Source organism: Ascaphus truei, chromosome 3 (assembly GCF_040206685.1).
Source record: "Ascaphus truei isolate aAscTru1 chromosome 3, aAscTru1.hap1, whole genome shotgun sequence".
Classification (NCBI taxonomy): domain Eukaryota; kingdom Metazoa; phylum Chordata; class Amphibia; order Anura; family Ascaphidae; genus Ascaphus; species Ascaphus truei.
The window spans coordinates 250,408,220-250,424,487 of NC_134485.1; the positions used below are offsets into that span (position 1 = coordinate 250,408,220).

At 41.6% G+C, this 16,268-nt stretch overlaps 1 protein-coding gene across 4 annotated transcripts in view; it reads left to right on the plus strand.

The window, feature by feature from the left end:
• LOC142489583 (cohesin subunit SA-2-like) overlaps window positions 1–16,268 on the plus strand; it is a 98,774-nt gene that overhangs the window by 72,538 nt on the left and 9,968 nt on the right. For all 4 annotated transcript variants that reach the window (XM_075590605.1, XM_075590607.1, XM_075590606.1 and 1 more), the window contains 6 exons: window positions 3,285–3,435; window positions 11,079–11,209; window positions 11,455–11,556; window positions 12,913–13,058; window positions 14,020–14,145; window positions 16,010–16,203. In XM_075590605.1, the coding sequence (XP_075446720.1) occupies window positions 3,285–3,435; window positions 11,079–11,209; window positions 11,455–11,556; window positions 12,913–13,058; window positions 14,020–14,145; window positions 16,010–16,203 (850 nt within the window). The remainder of the gene's footprint in view (window positions 1–3,284; window positions 3,436–11,078; window positions 11,210–11,454; window positions 11,557–12,912; window positions 13,059–14,019; window positions 14,146–16,009; window positions 16,204–16,268) is intronic.

Genomic DNA, 16,268 nt, shown 5'->3' on the forward strand with positions numbered 1-16,268 from the left:
TGGGTTACAACTGACCTTATAGCACTCTACCATTTCAGGGATGCCTTGTGGAAAAGTTACAAAGTAACTGGCACTACTCAGTATCTTCATCACTACAGATGCCTGCGGAACATGTGCACAAGGCAAACAAAACATGCAAAAGCACAATATTACTCTGACAATCTTCACCAGAATACATCAAACCCAGCTAACTTCTGGAAGGTTATCAACAATATATTCCAGCCTTCTAGCCATCAACAACCATGTCATATCATTAAGGAGGATATTACTCTGACAAATCCCGCTGACATTGCAAATGCATTCAATGATTACTTTGTGGGGTGTGCTACTAGCTTATTAGTGAAACACAACCCAAATCACAAAGATGAACCTCATTCTGAGAGTACTCCTATAGCCCCACCCTCTCCCAACAGTGCTCACAATTTTCAATTTGTCCCAGTATTCGAAGAGGAGATTAGAAAAGCGCTCCTCAAATTAAAACTAAGCAGCCAATGTGGACCTGACTTACTGCAATCGAAGTTCCTAAGACTTGGTGCCCCAGCCATTGCCAAACCAATTGCTTCCATAGTCAACTCTATTCTGTCTGCAGGCCATATCCCTAAGACCTGTAAAACTGCCAAAGTTGTCCCAATCTTCAAAAGTGGGGACAAAAACACTGTCTCAAACTACAGGCCAATCTCTCTTCTCCCAATACTATCCAAAGTCATGGAAAAAATGTTTTCACTCCCAATTAAGCGATTACTATACCAAGACAAATTTCCCTAGCCAATTCCAATCTGCCTTTTGCCCCAAACACTCCACGGTAACTACCCTGCTAAAAGTTTGCAATGAAATCAAGTGTGGAATGGAACTGGGACAACTCACTGGTGCAATATTCCTAGATGTTGCAAAGGCTATTGATACTGTTGATCATGCTATCCTGCTTAACAAACTCCATTGTTCTGGAATAAGGAAGCATGCTTTAAACTGGTTTCAGTCCTACCTATCAGGTAGATCCCAACATGTGTCCATCTAAGGCTCTAACTCCAACCCCTTGGATATCACCTGTGGTGTCCTGCAAGGCTCTGTTCTGGGGCCCCTACTCTTCTCAGTGTTCATAAATGATCTTCCTACAATACACATGTATGCAGATGGCACAATCTTATATGCACACAGCCGTAGCCTCTCCGACCTTGAACACATACTTCAACCTGACTTTTTGAGACTTGAAAATTGAATTTCCCAAATCAAACTGTTTTTAAACACTGACAAGACTGTAACAATGGTATTTGGGACCCAGGCTAAATTTTGAAAGCTTCCAATGACTGAGCTCCAGATCAGAACCAACGCTAATAACACCCTAACTCCTGCTACTAGTTTTAAATACTTGGGCATATGGTTTGACTCCCATTTAACATTTGGGATGTACATTGATACCCTGACCTCCAAAACCTATGCCAAATTAGGTGTACTTTAGCTAATTATCGACTATGGGAGATAGTATACGGCTGGGCACCCCAAACCCACGGTAGCAAACTTGATACCCTCTACAATTCAATATGCTGTTTTGTTCTCCAATGCACTACAACACACATCACTGCGAAATGCTCAAAGAACTAGATTGCTCATCACTTGAGTCTAGGCACAAAGTTCACCTCTACTGACTTGCCTTCAAATACTTTCTGGGCAAGCTACCCGTCTACCTGAACAAGCACCTCACCCCTACCACATGCTACACTTATCATCTGAGTTCTGACTCCAAAAGACTGTTCATGTTTCCAAGGTTTAGCAAAGTATCCAGTCGCTCCTCCATTTCTTAATGTGAACCTCAAAACTGGAACAATCTACCGGAGACTCTCACAGCCACCCCCAATCTAAGTTTGTTCAAAACTAAAGCTGTCTCACATTTTAATCTGGTCTGTAACTGCTACATACGTCTATAATATATTATTTCTAACTGTGCATAAGACAAAGAACAAGGGGAGCACGGATAAGTGTCAATCCATAAAGATGATTGATATATATATATATATATATATATATATGATAAATATCATCGGTAATGAAAAAGGGTAAACTGGTTTAACATATAGCCCGAATTATCTCGTACCTGGTGTGTGCACAAGGGTCCTAATGAACCACACTAAATGCACTAACACCGGTACAGTGTGAGCAGGGATAGGTGTAATAGTAAATGGATAAATAATTAATACTCACACGGGCCTGTGTGAGCACATGTATATCTTTTTTTCCTTTTTATTCTTGGTGATGAGCCGGCTAGACCACCGCTTGTCCCCTTGTTCTTTGTCTTTTGGTCTATCGGTTGGGGACGAGGAAAAGTCCCCACTAGGGTTTGAGCAGCGGACAGCTAACCCCAGAGTCGTGCACGGGAATTGTGAATCACGTAGGGTCTGCTGACTGGGGTAATATATTTATATTACGGTGTGTAAAAACAACTACAGAGAGAGCGCGCCCAGGTAATCCTTTGTTTCCCATTTCTAACTGTTCATGCAATGTCTTGTATATACTGTATACCCTGTTCACTTAATGTGACTATGTATTTGTAGAAAAAGGAACAGAGGGCACAATGGATTTAGCATATCCAAACTCATTTATTGAGCCAACACAACGTTTCGACCGTGATGGTCTTTTTCAAGTGACAATGGCATATGCCATTGTCACTTGAAAAAGACCATCACGGTCGAAACGTTGTGTTGGCTCAATACATGAGTTTGGATATGCTAAATCCATTGTGCCCTCTGTTCCTTTTTCTATGTATCCAGGACTGACTGCAGGCTTTCGTTCTAACACTGGAGCACCGGTAATTGTATCATTTTTCTATTTTGAGGTGTGCAGCACTCCTCTCTATTATCTGGACTATGTATTTGTAACCATGTATTATTTGTCTTAACTCTGTGCCCAGGACGTACTTGAAAACGAGAGGTAACTCTCAATGTATTACTTCCTGGTAAAACATTTTATAAATAAATATATATATATATATATATAACATTCCTTCTACCGGTTGCTAGGAGTAGAGCTGTAGGGAATTGAAATGCTCACATGATTGGATATTTATTCTGCAATATTTCCGTAACCAGAGATGTTGATTTTCAAACCCATTTCCTGTATGGTTCTAGACCGTTTTATTGCCGAAGGGTGAAGCAAAGCACAGACATGCAGTGTAATTGAGACACCTTTGGCATTAAACAGATGAAGAGCACACTCTTGCCCTACCTGTACATGCGGTGTTAATCACATTGCGTGTGCTTACATGTAAATACTCAAGTGGTCTCACTTTTCAGGCATTTGTTTCACTCTGCGACCAACTTCTGCTTCTTCGTCACACGGACAGAGGTGAAGGAATATCTTTCTCTGGGGACGCTGTGCTGCAGTCTGAGCTGCTCGCATTTGTCCATCAGCATGTCTTTCAAAGTGACGAAGATAAAAACAAAGGTGATTTTTCTTTTCATTATTTGCCCTGAATAGTCAGTATTTTTCTCGGTTTGGTCTCTCCGTGGCATTGTTAAACTGATGATCGCTACTTTAGCTATGAAACGCCTTGTTTTCTATGTGCCATTTTTGTTTGCATCTACTTTTATTTGTAGAAATATAAAACATGTAGCTAATGTGATTCCAGCACCACAGAAACTCACTGTCATGCAGATCGACTTTCCAAACAAATTATCATTCGTAACTATGGCAGAGACGTGTCAATGTAAAGACAGGAGCCGTTGTGCTGTCAGACAATAAATATCACAGCATAATTCAGAATATCCCAGCGTTTCACAGGATCCAGTGGCAGCGATGGCGCGGTGTATTACAACGTATCACACCAGAGAGAACAATGAAGCCTGCCACGTCTGTTCTGGTATTTGAGGTGTCTTCTTAATTTAACTACAAGTTAAACATGGAAAACAACTTACATTCTGCTACAAATATATGACGAGAAGCATTGAAATGTTCACTTCTCACCATTATGAAGGGTATTGAGGGGAGATATTTTATCTTATTTAGATGGCAACCATCCCTAAAATTATTGTTTTATTGCTTGGTTATAGCTAGAGGTGCAAGTGTTGAGGGTCTAGTGACCATTTGGTTGTGTTGTTTGTCTGATTGCTGCTTCTCAGACAAAGGACCTTATTGTATAACGTATGAGAGCACCGATCCTGCACTATCACACAGAATTCCTAATGAAGTCAGTGGGGCTTTCTGTGCGATAGGACCAGATTGGCACCATTGCACTTTATATAATAAGGGCCATGATGCCTCTTGTGGATAACTACTAATAAAAATAAAGAAGAGCTGCTTCTTTGTGGACACAATAGTGACTTTATGTAGTAAATCGAGACCTGACTGTGCCTATTTACAGTATGGTATGACGGCTCCAGTGTTGGATGAGACTCAAATATTCACTTGCATCACAAAAGAATGATTGTACAAGTACAGTACAACTACGTGTTCAGTACGGCCAAGGTCAAGATGACCACACACTCAGGATGTTCAGCCACCCGGTTTTAAATAAAGTGTTGTGCAACTCCCAGAGTTATAGCTTTGGAGTTGTTGATGTAGGCCCCATTCTGTGTTACTTGTACCTAATTCAAGCACACAATGCATTCTCATAATAGTAGCAAAACTATGAAGTCAGGCCTTGGTTCCTTTGCAGGATACAAGATAAACTGACATCAATCTCCATTACGAGTTAACGCACTCAAACATACGTTAACCCCAAATAACTTGAATGCAAGTCAACGCCCGTATGGGGGCATTAACCTAAAAGAAGGGCCGCCGACAGATTCCCCGGGGCCCAGGAGTAGAGTTTTTTTACCCATGTGTTTCTCCCCCCTCCCCCCCCCCCCGTCTCACTCTTCCCTTCCCCTCCTCTATTTCTCTCTCCCTCTGTTACCCCATCCTCTCTCCTCTCACACCCCTCCCTTATCACTCATACCCGTTCCCTCAATCTCTCCCCACTCCTCACACTCATTCCATCCTCCCCCCCCTCTGGCCACACAAACACACACACTTCTCTCTGGCCACACACAATCCCCCCACAATAATTACACCCCCACACACGAAATACAAATTACCCCCATCCACAAATACAAACACCCTCCCCCATCATATCCCCAAATACAAACACCCTCCCATCATATTCCCAAATACAAACCCTCCCATATCCCCAAATACAACCCCCTCTATCCCCAAATACAAACGCCCCGCCCCCTATTTCCAAATACAAACACCCCCTGTTCGCAAATACCCCCCTCTGTTCCCAAATACAAAGACCCCCCCTTTCCCAAATACAACCCCCCTATCTCCAAATGCAACCCCCCATATCCCCAAACACAAACACCCCCCCCATATCCCCAAACACAAACACCCGTCCCCATCCACCAAATGCAAACAGCCGACCCCATCCCCAAATGCAAACACATCACCCACTTACTTTTGGGATAGTCTCTGGTGCTCCCGCTCTCCTCAGATGCTGCGGTCCTGCCTCCCCCCCGCACCAAGCCTCTCCTGCCGGTGCACAATGGAAGCTTGGCCTGACCGGAAGTCCGCTTCCGGTGCGCACCGGCAGGAGGCCCACAACAGCTGGGGAGAACCGGGGCTCGGCGACACCCAGCAGCCTGACAGCTGGACGCAGTATGCTGGTCGGTCCCAACTTCCAGTGCTGGCCAACCAGGCCTTCCACAGCCACCAGGCCCGGGACCCTTGTCCCGGCTCTCCCCCCTGTCTGCGGCCCTGCCTGCAAGGGAGCTTGGTGAATAGCCTCCTAAGTTGGAAATGCTCTGGTTACATTGTGCCACCTTACCCCCTTGCATCTCCTTTTTAAGGTCACTCCAGGACACTTTAAATATCTGGTCATCATCATCCCTGCTGACCTAAATCTGTTATATGGCCTGAATTACAAACAATTGATAGCAGGATAGGTTGTATACCGTTGATCCATTTATACAAAAAAAAGGGGGAGAACCGGCGCCTCTAAAATATAAAATCTGACCAAATATAAAGTCCAACAAGAATGAAGAGGAGTCCTGGGAGGAATCTTCAACGAAGTCTCAATCGGGACAGACAAACATATAAGACAAAGATAAAAAAAGACAAAAGAAATAAGATCATAGTGTAACATAGTGTAACATACAAAACAAACAAAAAGCACTGAAAGGATTGATAAAAGGATTATTACAAATTTAATACAATGTAAAATAAATGAAACAACATACACATGTATGTGGGCTAGAGACACTAATAAGGCTGTAACATCCGGTAGGGGTAAAATTGGAAACCTACTTGCAGCAATGCTGAAAAGTAAAAGCCCGTAGAGCAACTTGTCTTTAAATTCGGACCAAATCCTCTGCAAAGGTGGAAACTGCAGCCTTCAGGGATCCACAGCACTGGAACAACCGCTGCTAAACAACACACAGACCTTGGAGTGAGTGGGATGTTTCGCAGAGGGGAACCGGAGCTGCACGCTGTGGAGGGATCGACTGGCACCAAGCACACAGACCATCAGGTCGCGCGATGTGTGGGTTACGTCGCACCTCAGCGCGAGAGCAGGGGGAACACCCAGGAAGGCAGAAAAGCTCAGAGAAGCTGAGGCAAAGTCTGAGAGGACAGTGCGCACACGGCGGGGGGGATGATAGAAATCTCAGCCAGATAAAAAAACCACCCATTTATGCTACAATTTGTTTGCTAAAAATGATTTGTTTTTCAATACTATTATATCTGCTCCAACGCTCCCCTTAAGGCAAAAATTAGGCTGATTATTAGGAATAAAACATATTGTACTTTTAATACCTAAATATGGGTGATGAAAAACTTTGGGGGAGAGCAGAAAAATTGTACTTATCCAAAGAGAGGAGGCTTTAACATCCCAATTATTCAATAGTACAGCCTAACTCTCCTATTCAGGCACATCTTAGACTGTAATATAAATTAGCACCTAGTCGAACCACCAACTGGAAACCAAGATGGCCTCACCCACGCCACATGCATCTTAGTCTGTCCTTCTTCCGTGTATTAAGATCAACATTGTATAAGATTTTTTAACCTATAAATGTGTAAAGAAAGCTGTGAAAAATTCTGAATTCAAAGCCATACAGTACATAGCTAAATACATTCCCTTTAGAGCGAACCCTACATTTTCAGTAGGCAACCCTACTAGTTCTTTTAAAACTTTGGGAACCAATGAGCTACAAACCATTAAAGACATGGTAAACCCAGCAAGCAAAGCTGTCCTGTACTTCCAAGAGCTCAAGAACAAGTATGACCTGTCAAGCTCACAGGCTTTTATCTATTATATTATAATAGATAATTAATGTATTATTACTGCAGATCAACTCGAGACAAAAAAAAAAGGAATGATAACATAGGCAGGATATATAACAAGATTAAAACCAGTACAGCTTCAACGGACCTAATAGAGATTACATTTAGAATCGTACACAGAACATATCTGATGCCCGACATCTGGCCCTCCGATCACGTGACCACTTCCGTCACTGATGACGGAACAGAAGGGGAGGAGTCACCCCTTCCATTCCCCATAACTTCAGATCGTGTCCTGCGCTCCTGACAAAATCTGCCCTAGTAGAACAAGCCGGATTTTAGTACATAGCTACTCAAAAGATGATGGAAGAAGATAGTTCCCTTTTCTTTGCATATAGATCCTTGTGTATCCTTTCAGTAGAAAGGAAGCACTGGGCAGAGATTTCTTAGCAGTTCCAAATCCTTATTCGTAGAGGCAAAATTATAAACCTTTTGATATACAGAGTAAGTAGGCATACAAGCTATGAAAAAGTATGCCATTTGTTGCTTTTGATGGTATCATTCGTTCTGAGAAAAATATTCTAGGCAAAACCTAATAAAGAAACCTCCTGGTTAGCAGCCAAACTCTACGGACATTGTTGGTATGAAATAATAAGAAAAAGCGATAATACACAATATTAGCAGAACAACATATTGTCCTTCATTGGTTATCTAAACAAAAGACTGGGCACCGAGCCCTAGCCTTGAGTATGTTTTGTGCACCATCCCGTGTCCCATAAACAATTCTCTTGTTCTTATCTTTTCTACAAGTCAACAGATTTCACAGTTTCTTTACAATATAGATTCTGACCCATCTGACATGCCAAAATGGATTATAACAGACAAAATAGATGCTAAATCACAGAAATCGATCTACAAATCCCCTGTTAAAAATAGAAGATTTTTTGGGGACGTGATTCAGCAATTAGAATTTTGGTAGTACCGATAAATGAAAACATTGGTAACATAAGTAATATAATAATCTAAACATTAGCAGCATGAATACAAATGGCAATATAATAGACTGTATCATCACATATAACAGTTCTGTCTCAATACCTTTTTCTTTCCCAAATCCTAAATATAAAATCCATCCCTTCAGTTTCTAATGGTGAATTTGTACATATAGAGTTAATTATTTTAGACATTAATTGGTTGTCTTTAATTCTTTGTTTCCTCTGATGTTTTGTCTGATGTAACCAAAATATTTATATTGACCTTGCTTTTCAGCTTTTTTACAGTCATCATGTTTAACATTCCACTTGTCCTACAGTATAAGTTATTCTGCAAATAGAATACCAGATATCAGTAGCTCTGTGAGTGAAATAAACATTTATTTTCATTCTCTTTCCTCTCATGTGACAATGATGATGTTAACCTTAAAATTAGACCCTTAAATTTCACACACAAATTCCGTACTGACATAAATTTCAAAACAAAAATGTCAATAACTTCAGTTACAATAATAAAAATGATAGCATAAATAAACGGATTACACATATTTGTTTCTGTGTTATTCCTAAAACTAAACATTAGCTCTCAGACAGAATTAAAAGATCTACTCTTTTTTTTTTTATAAGCCCCAATTATCTTTACAGGTTGGGAATTGGGTGTCCCCTTAAACCAAACACCGCTATTTTTAGCTTTGAGGAACCCCAAGTTCTCAAGATACGTACCTGTGATGTTACTGGCTGTAAATCTAATTCATGGTAAACAAAATGGCTGCTCAGGTCAATGGGAAGCTGCAACATCATCGGTTGCAGTTTTCATTTAACCCCCTTTAAAAACTAGGAATTATTACCGGTAACTTCACACGTAAGTGTCTCGGAAGGTGGGGATTCCCCATATCTTCACACGTAAGTGTCTCGGAAGGTGGGGGTTCCCCATATCTTCACAAGTAAGTGTCTCGGAAGGTGGGGGTTCCCCATATCTTCACACGTAAGTAACTCGGAAGGTGGGGGATCCCCATATCTTCACACGTAAGTGTCTCGGAAGGTGGGGGATCCCCATATCTTCACACGTAAGTGTCTCGGAAAGTGGGGGTTCCCCATATCTTCACACGTAAGTGTCTCGGAAGGTGGGGGTTCCCAATATCTTCACACGTAAGTGTCTCGGAAGGTGGGGGTTCCCAATATCTTCACACGTAAGTGTCTCGGAAAGTGGGGGTTCCCCATATCTTCACACGTAAGTAACTCAGAAGGTGGGGGTTCCCCATATCTTCACACGTAAGTGTCTCGGAAGGTGGGGGTTCCCCATATCTTCACACGTAAGTATCTCGGAAGGTGGGGGTTCCCCATATCTTCACAAGTAAGTATCTCGGAAGGTGGGGGTTCCCCATATCGTCACAAGTAAGTATCTCGGAAGGTGGGGGTTCCCCATATCTTCACAAGTAAGTATCTCGGAAGGTGGGGGTTCCCCATATCTTCACAAGTAAGTATCTCGGAAGGTGGGGGTTCCCCATAGCTGAAAATAGTGCGGCTCTGCTGTTGAGAACCCTCCAGTGGAAAGGGACGTTTGACCGTGACCAAAGCACCGGCGGCGGTCTGCAGCCACTTCAACTCACTGCCGGTCTGGTCGCCACGTGGCATTTAGCCACGTGTGCCCGACACCATCTTTACATCTCCATGCCCACGCGGCTGCCATCTTTACAGAGCCCCTTGTGGCTACCACTCCGAGTCCCACGAGCCCTCGTTAATGTCCTGTGCTCTCACCGCTCTGAGTTTCGCGGCCGTCGCACCGACGCCAGTTTAGCAGGACATTTAAAGATGGTGAATCAGAGCGGCGGGACATTCACGTGTGTGGCAGCCACCCGGGACATTGAGATTTAAAGATGAAGTTGGGGTAGGAGCATGCACGCAGCGAAATGTCAAGCGGCGACCTGCCTGGCGGTGAGTTGTAGTGGTGGCGGATCGCCACCTGCGCTTTGGCCAAACGTCCTAGGCCGCCCTCCGGTTCCGATCCTGTAAAAACAACATGGAGGTTAGTTAGGGTGGCTCCAATGTAAAGTGCGGAGCACGGATTGAACCCACTGGCTGCGGGAAAGCAGAAAAACCAACAAATTCTGGTAAAAGGCATTCAACTATATAATGGATATAATCTCAAGTAATTTGTGCCATTACTATCTGATATTGATGGAAGATGCACCACCATACCTAGACAACAGCCACATTGTCAATATTGTATTTTTACGGGCAACAAAAAGATTTATTTGCGTAATTAGATTATCACGACATTTTAGAACATCAATTACTTTTATTGAACCCACTAAGCATGATTGCTGTTAATTTACTTTGCATTTTTAAGACGGCATTGAGAAGCATTCATATCAGACTCATTGCGTTCAACATGTTTATTTTAGAGCGAACGTTTCATAATGCAGCTCAACCCCGTTATAACGCGATCCGTTACAAGGCGAATCCTCTTATAACGCAATGCAAGCGTGGCTCCCAATTTTCGTATTTATGAATACTTTACAACACGATTATTGATATCTTAAATACTTTATTGTACGATGCATACAATTGTACATTATTTCTAACGCGATCCGCTTATAACGCGATGTGATTCTTTGGACCTCAAGCACAGCGTTATAAAGGGGTTGAGCTGTACTGAACCGTACATTGACTAATCTTGTTTCCTTTGGGTATTTGGTCACTGTTCTATATTATTTAACCAGTCAATATGTCACACTGTGTTGTAGTGGAAGAGCTATATTTTACTTAAATGGATCCTCAAAAGCTAAAACTATGTTTTTTGCACCTTACAACGGATGACGGCGGCTGCATCAGAGAAAGAAGGTGACTTAAACTTGATCAGTTTGCACAGGAGGAGAAGTCTGCTGGCTGTTTATTGCAAGCTAATCACTTATAATGTAGTGGAAATGTCTTCAGCATCAGAGATTTACAAGCAATACATGAAGGTAAATGACAAACCTAGCTTCTTCAGTAAAGGTTTCTGTAAAGTAGTACTGTACCTGTGTATGAGATGTCTCCCAAAAAACAAAGAACCAAACCTATTATTACCTGCTAATTATCATATTAATACTGCAGCTAAAGCCTTGCATTATATTAACTGTTTTTCACAATTTGCAAATAAATGTCTAATACTGTGTAAGATAACAATGGTAACAATACATTAAACAGCTTTGTTTGTTGACAATTGTAGACCTATAATGACTTTGGAGATATAATAAAAGAAACATTAAGCCGTACCAGACAGAACAACAGAATAGAGAGCGCAAAAGCGCTGATCCTGTGCCTCCAACAGGTAAGAATGCGATGAAAAACCTCACAATAACCTCACAGATAGCAGCAGGAGCTGAGCAAAGTGATACATATAATGCAAAGAAAGACAAATGTTCCCAGTACGCAAAAAAAAGGGAGGGGGGGGGCAAAAAGGCGGGAATAAGCCAAACAAATTTTAATGAACAAGGCACAAATCAACATAAAAGTAAGTAAAGAATACAAGCGCACCACATAAAGCTGGCCGCCCCCCACCCCCTGTACTACGTTTTGTTTTTCCCATTTTCCCACCCCTCACTCCCCTTCCCTGGTTTCTCCCGCCTATCCTTTATGTGGTGCGCTTGTATTCATTACTTACTTTCATGTTGATTTGTGCCTTGTTGTTCATTAAAATTTGTTTGGCATATTCCCGCCTTTTTGCCCCCCCCCCCTTTTTTTTTTGCGTGCTGGGAACATTTGTCTTTCTTTGAATTATTGTTTGAGGGGAAATAGGGTCCTCTCAGTTCCACATTGCACCACTTTTGTATCCCATTATATGCTGGTTTTGTGTGCTGTCTATCTTTAATTAATTTGTGCGAAAGTGATACATATATACTTCACTGTGAGCTTTCATCAAAGTGTTTTTCCTTCATTGTGCCCGTGCTTTCCCCATTAAAAAGCATGGCTTCTCATTGTAAAGCCACCTTGTTCTTTGAGACATGTAAAATTATCCATGTTAACAACACTTAACTTTTTGACTTTCAAGTCAAAGTCACAGGAGATAATAACAAATGGTTACATGTGGTTATGGCGGCCTGAACTAACGAGAAATTGCATGTTTCCTTGTTGATGTGGAACAGAAGGGAAGCTAGGCACACCAAAAGAAAAAGTTCATTTAATTGACTGATTACAGTCACAAACCAACCATCCATGGTTTGTGACTGTAATAAGTCAATAAAATTAACTTTGTATAATTATTGCATTTCTTTCGGTGTGCTCAGCTTCCCTTCTGTTCTACATGCAGTTACCCATACTAGGTTTTTTTCTGCTTGCAGCACCCCCTACCATTCCTGTTTGTTGCTCTTGTTCCCATAGAGTTGGTGCATCCCAAGTTGCATTTATCTTGACTCTTGTGTGTTTAGCTTTTATTCCTTGTTGATGTGCCCATATAATGTAAAACATCTCAAGCTATCTTCCTTGGTGTGGAGCAAAGTCATACAATTGCTAGCATGCCCATGAAAGCCCTGGCTAATGGCACCTCTAGGTACAAGGAAGGAAGATCATTTACAGACAGCTGAAAATGAATAGAAATGTACATGAAACAGAAGGCCCTTGTTCATTAAAAAGCTGCGGCCTTGCAGCGTTGCTTCAGCTTTTATTTGGCTTGCTGATGTGTTTGCAGCTGTTCCAGAAGCAGAGAGAAGTACATGGCACTGCCATCCAGCCTTCCTCTTCATTCACTAACATAAAGGAGCTGGCTCGCCGCTTTTCTCTAACCTTTGGCATGGACAATGTGAAATGCAGAGAATCTGTAGCGATGATGCACAAGTACGTGGTACAGATGGTTATTTTTTTTCCTTGCATGGGATGTGCTACATTAATCAGTACAAGTGGTTATTTATTACGTTACATGTTCTGTAAAGCTACCGAGTGCCCTGGTTTACCCAGTGGCTTATTGCAATAGATGAGGAATAACTGTAGACGGCATCATGGCTTTTAAATAATGTATCACCTATTAACATTAGAGCAGTCAATACTTTGTTTCCCAATATCTATTGCAAGGCTCATGTAAACTAGTTATGGTTGGGCCTTACAGAAAAGTGGTAGCTTTAATGTTATGGTGAAGGGATAAAGGGGCAAACATTGCACCTGCTCTTTGTGTTGTATAATAAGTGGGAGGGTGGTGAAAGCTATGAAGAGATTTGGGCCCATATTTATGGAATGGTGCTATGCCATAAGACACCTTCCATCGTGGCAGGACACAGCCCAGTCACTGCAACGTGTCTTAGGGCATGGCACGACTTGGTCAATGGGGGGGCCTTGATGTCAGTATTTGACCATCCATTTCCATCATATCATGCAATGCTAGCAGGTAAATGATTGCATTAATACCTACAAATTACTAGGTTAAAAAAATATCTAGTTGGGTCAGGTAGTTCCTCTGAATCACAAAGCCATAACACACCTATTGATTTATAGAGGGTCTTGGAGGATTATTTGGAAATAGCAACTTCATGATAACAGAACAGAAATAGGATGGGCCGTAGAGGTGAAGGGGCTGTATTTCTAGGCAGATTTTCTCGAGTTAAAGATTTGTTGCAATACTTTGTTTTCTATGGATGAAACAAAAGGTATCTAGAGATTTAAAAATAAATAAATAATGGTTCCTTCTTCTGTTCTCATAGCATAAACCATTTTTGAAGCTTGATTCAAAAGAGCCTGTGTGTTTAACATGTATACACTACTTCTCTGTTATATGTTGTTCTTGTTTCCTTTGCTCCTTCACTAGACGAGGGATTGAGTTTGCTTTCCGAGAAGCAGCAGTAGAAGACCGCCTCCCACCCCCTAACCTGGCATTCCTGATCCTCATCAGTGAGTTCTCTAGTAAACTTCTTAAAGCGGACAAGAGGCTTGTGTAAGTTGGCAGAGCTTTAATTCAATAACTGTACATAAAAGATAGAAATATGTGAAATAACTGAAGGTCTTACTTCATGTCTAGTGTAAAGCAGCAGTACACGCTGTCGTTCTCCCCCCCCTTTAATATGTGCATCGTAATTAGCTAAGTTGCCGATCGATCCGTTTTCCTGTGATCGATCGGCGAAGATTCGGCTCGGGGTTCACTAAATAGCTGTCAATGCAGCAGAAGAAGATCAAAGATGCAAAGTTCTGTGGGGAAGATCATGTGACTAGGCAGTCACTAGATACCATTGGTGCACTGCTAGAAAGAGGGCAGGGCTCAAAAAGGGGTGTGCCAGAGCCCGTTTCAGAAGAGGAAGGGGGTGTGACTTTGTAAATGGTTGCTGTATAAACAAAAAATGCTTGTTACATTATAATACATTAAAAATGTCATTCAGAGTTGTTGTTTTAAATGCTAAAAGTATTTTCTCATACAGAACTGATTTATTAAAAAAAAAACACACATGTAGGATATTGCTTGGTCTGCAGCTTTAAAACAGAGGGTATAGCTAACACCTGCTCATGCAAGACAGACCTAATGCCACATGATCGTTTCCTTTGAAAGAGTATTGCATGATAGTCACCGTGCAGGTTTAACTGTAGACTGTCATTATTAAACATTAATATGTAAGGAGACATGGACTAAATTGCTCAATAGACTACACTTGTTTTCCAACATACAGTGATCAAATTTGAGTTATAAAGCAGCTGTTCTAAAAATCACAGGAGTGGCCAGAGTTATCTTAATATTACTTCAAATCAACATTTATACAGACAGTGATCATTATGGAAAGGAAAAGTAAAGCCTCTCTTGTAAAGAAAAACATAGTGGACCAAAAAGTGAATCTGCTCTTCCAAAGAAAAAGCTTTTTTTGAATAGTGTCCCTTCTAATTTGAGGTTTGATAATCCTTGTGCTTTTGTGCATTGCAGGCCACTCGTTCAGCCAAAGGGTTAAGGTGAATGATGTTAAGTAAACAGTCTGTGCAACATCTTGAGAATATTCCTTACAGAAATAAAATATTTTAGAGGCAATAGCCATGAATGAAATGTTTACTGAATACTCCTGGATAATAAACACATTTTCTAGACGTAACATAAGTACCATATAGAATTAGTAACAGGAGGAGTTAATTCTGAATATTTATTTTGGATAGTACATGTGCTGTTCTGGATCACATTTTCTTAGATATTGTTTTCTCCAGTGTTACCATGCACAACTCATACTTCTGAACCTGACCAGATTTTCTTGATGATCTCATCTCACAAATTCACCCGAAGCCCAGCTAATTTGCTATCATATCTACTTGTAACCCCTTTTCAAGGCGGCATGATCATTCATGCGTGTCTGAAGATCTACGTTAGATGGAGGGGCTGGGTGAGTCTTCCCTTTTTATAAAGAGAGGCAGATTCAGACAGTTTGGGCTTTAATATATCCCATCATACTGTACAGTTTAAAAAAACAAAAACATTACTCAATAAGCATGTCCTCTTAACATGAAGTCAGATGGCAACACCAATGTGAATACAGTATGCAATGCCAGGACTGCCTGGTTGACTTGCATACAGTACAGTAGATTCTAGGTGACAGATTGTGAAGACATGGTGAGTTTGCTTAGATAATATTCTACAGATGAATAATCAGAGATTAGTAGCACATCCTTTGTTGTGAGCATAGTTTGGGATCTGAAAAACTGCTCGATGTAATGAGTTTCTGTGAAAAGGCTCCATGCAGGAATGAAGCAGTTTTGGGTAGCAGCTGAGTTGGACTTAACCCACATTGTCACTGATGGTTTTTGCTTATTTGCTCTGTCCTTTCCCACAGGTACGGATACCTGCAGAGATTTGCCGGTGACCGGATGCTGCTTTACAAAGGAGAGGAATGGCACCCATTGATTGTGTATAGTAATTCTCTGCTCGATCACCAAGACGAGGAGAGCTCCATTACAGGCAGCTCTAGTTCCAAAGAGCACGTGTCTTCCAGCAGAGCCCAGCACCTGAAGAGGAAACCACCCCATGGTAACGTTCTCATACTCCAGATCAATGACTTGTCCACGCTTCCGAATATTATTTGTGAATTACCA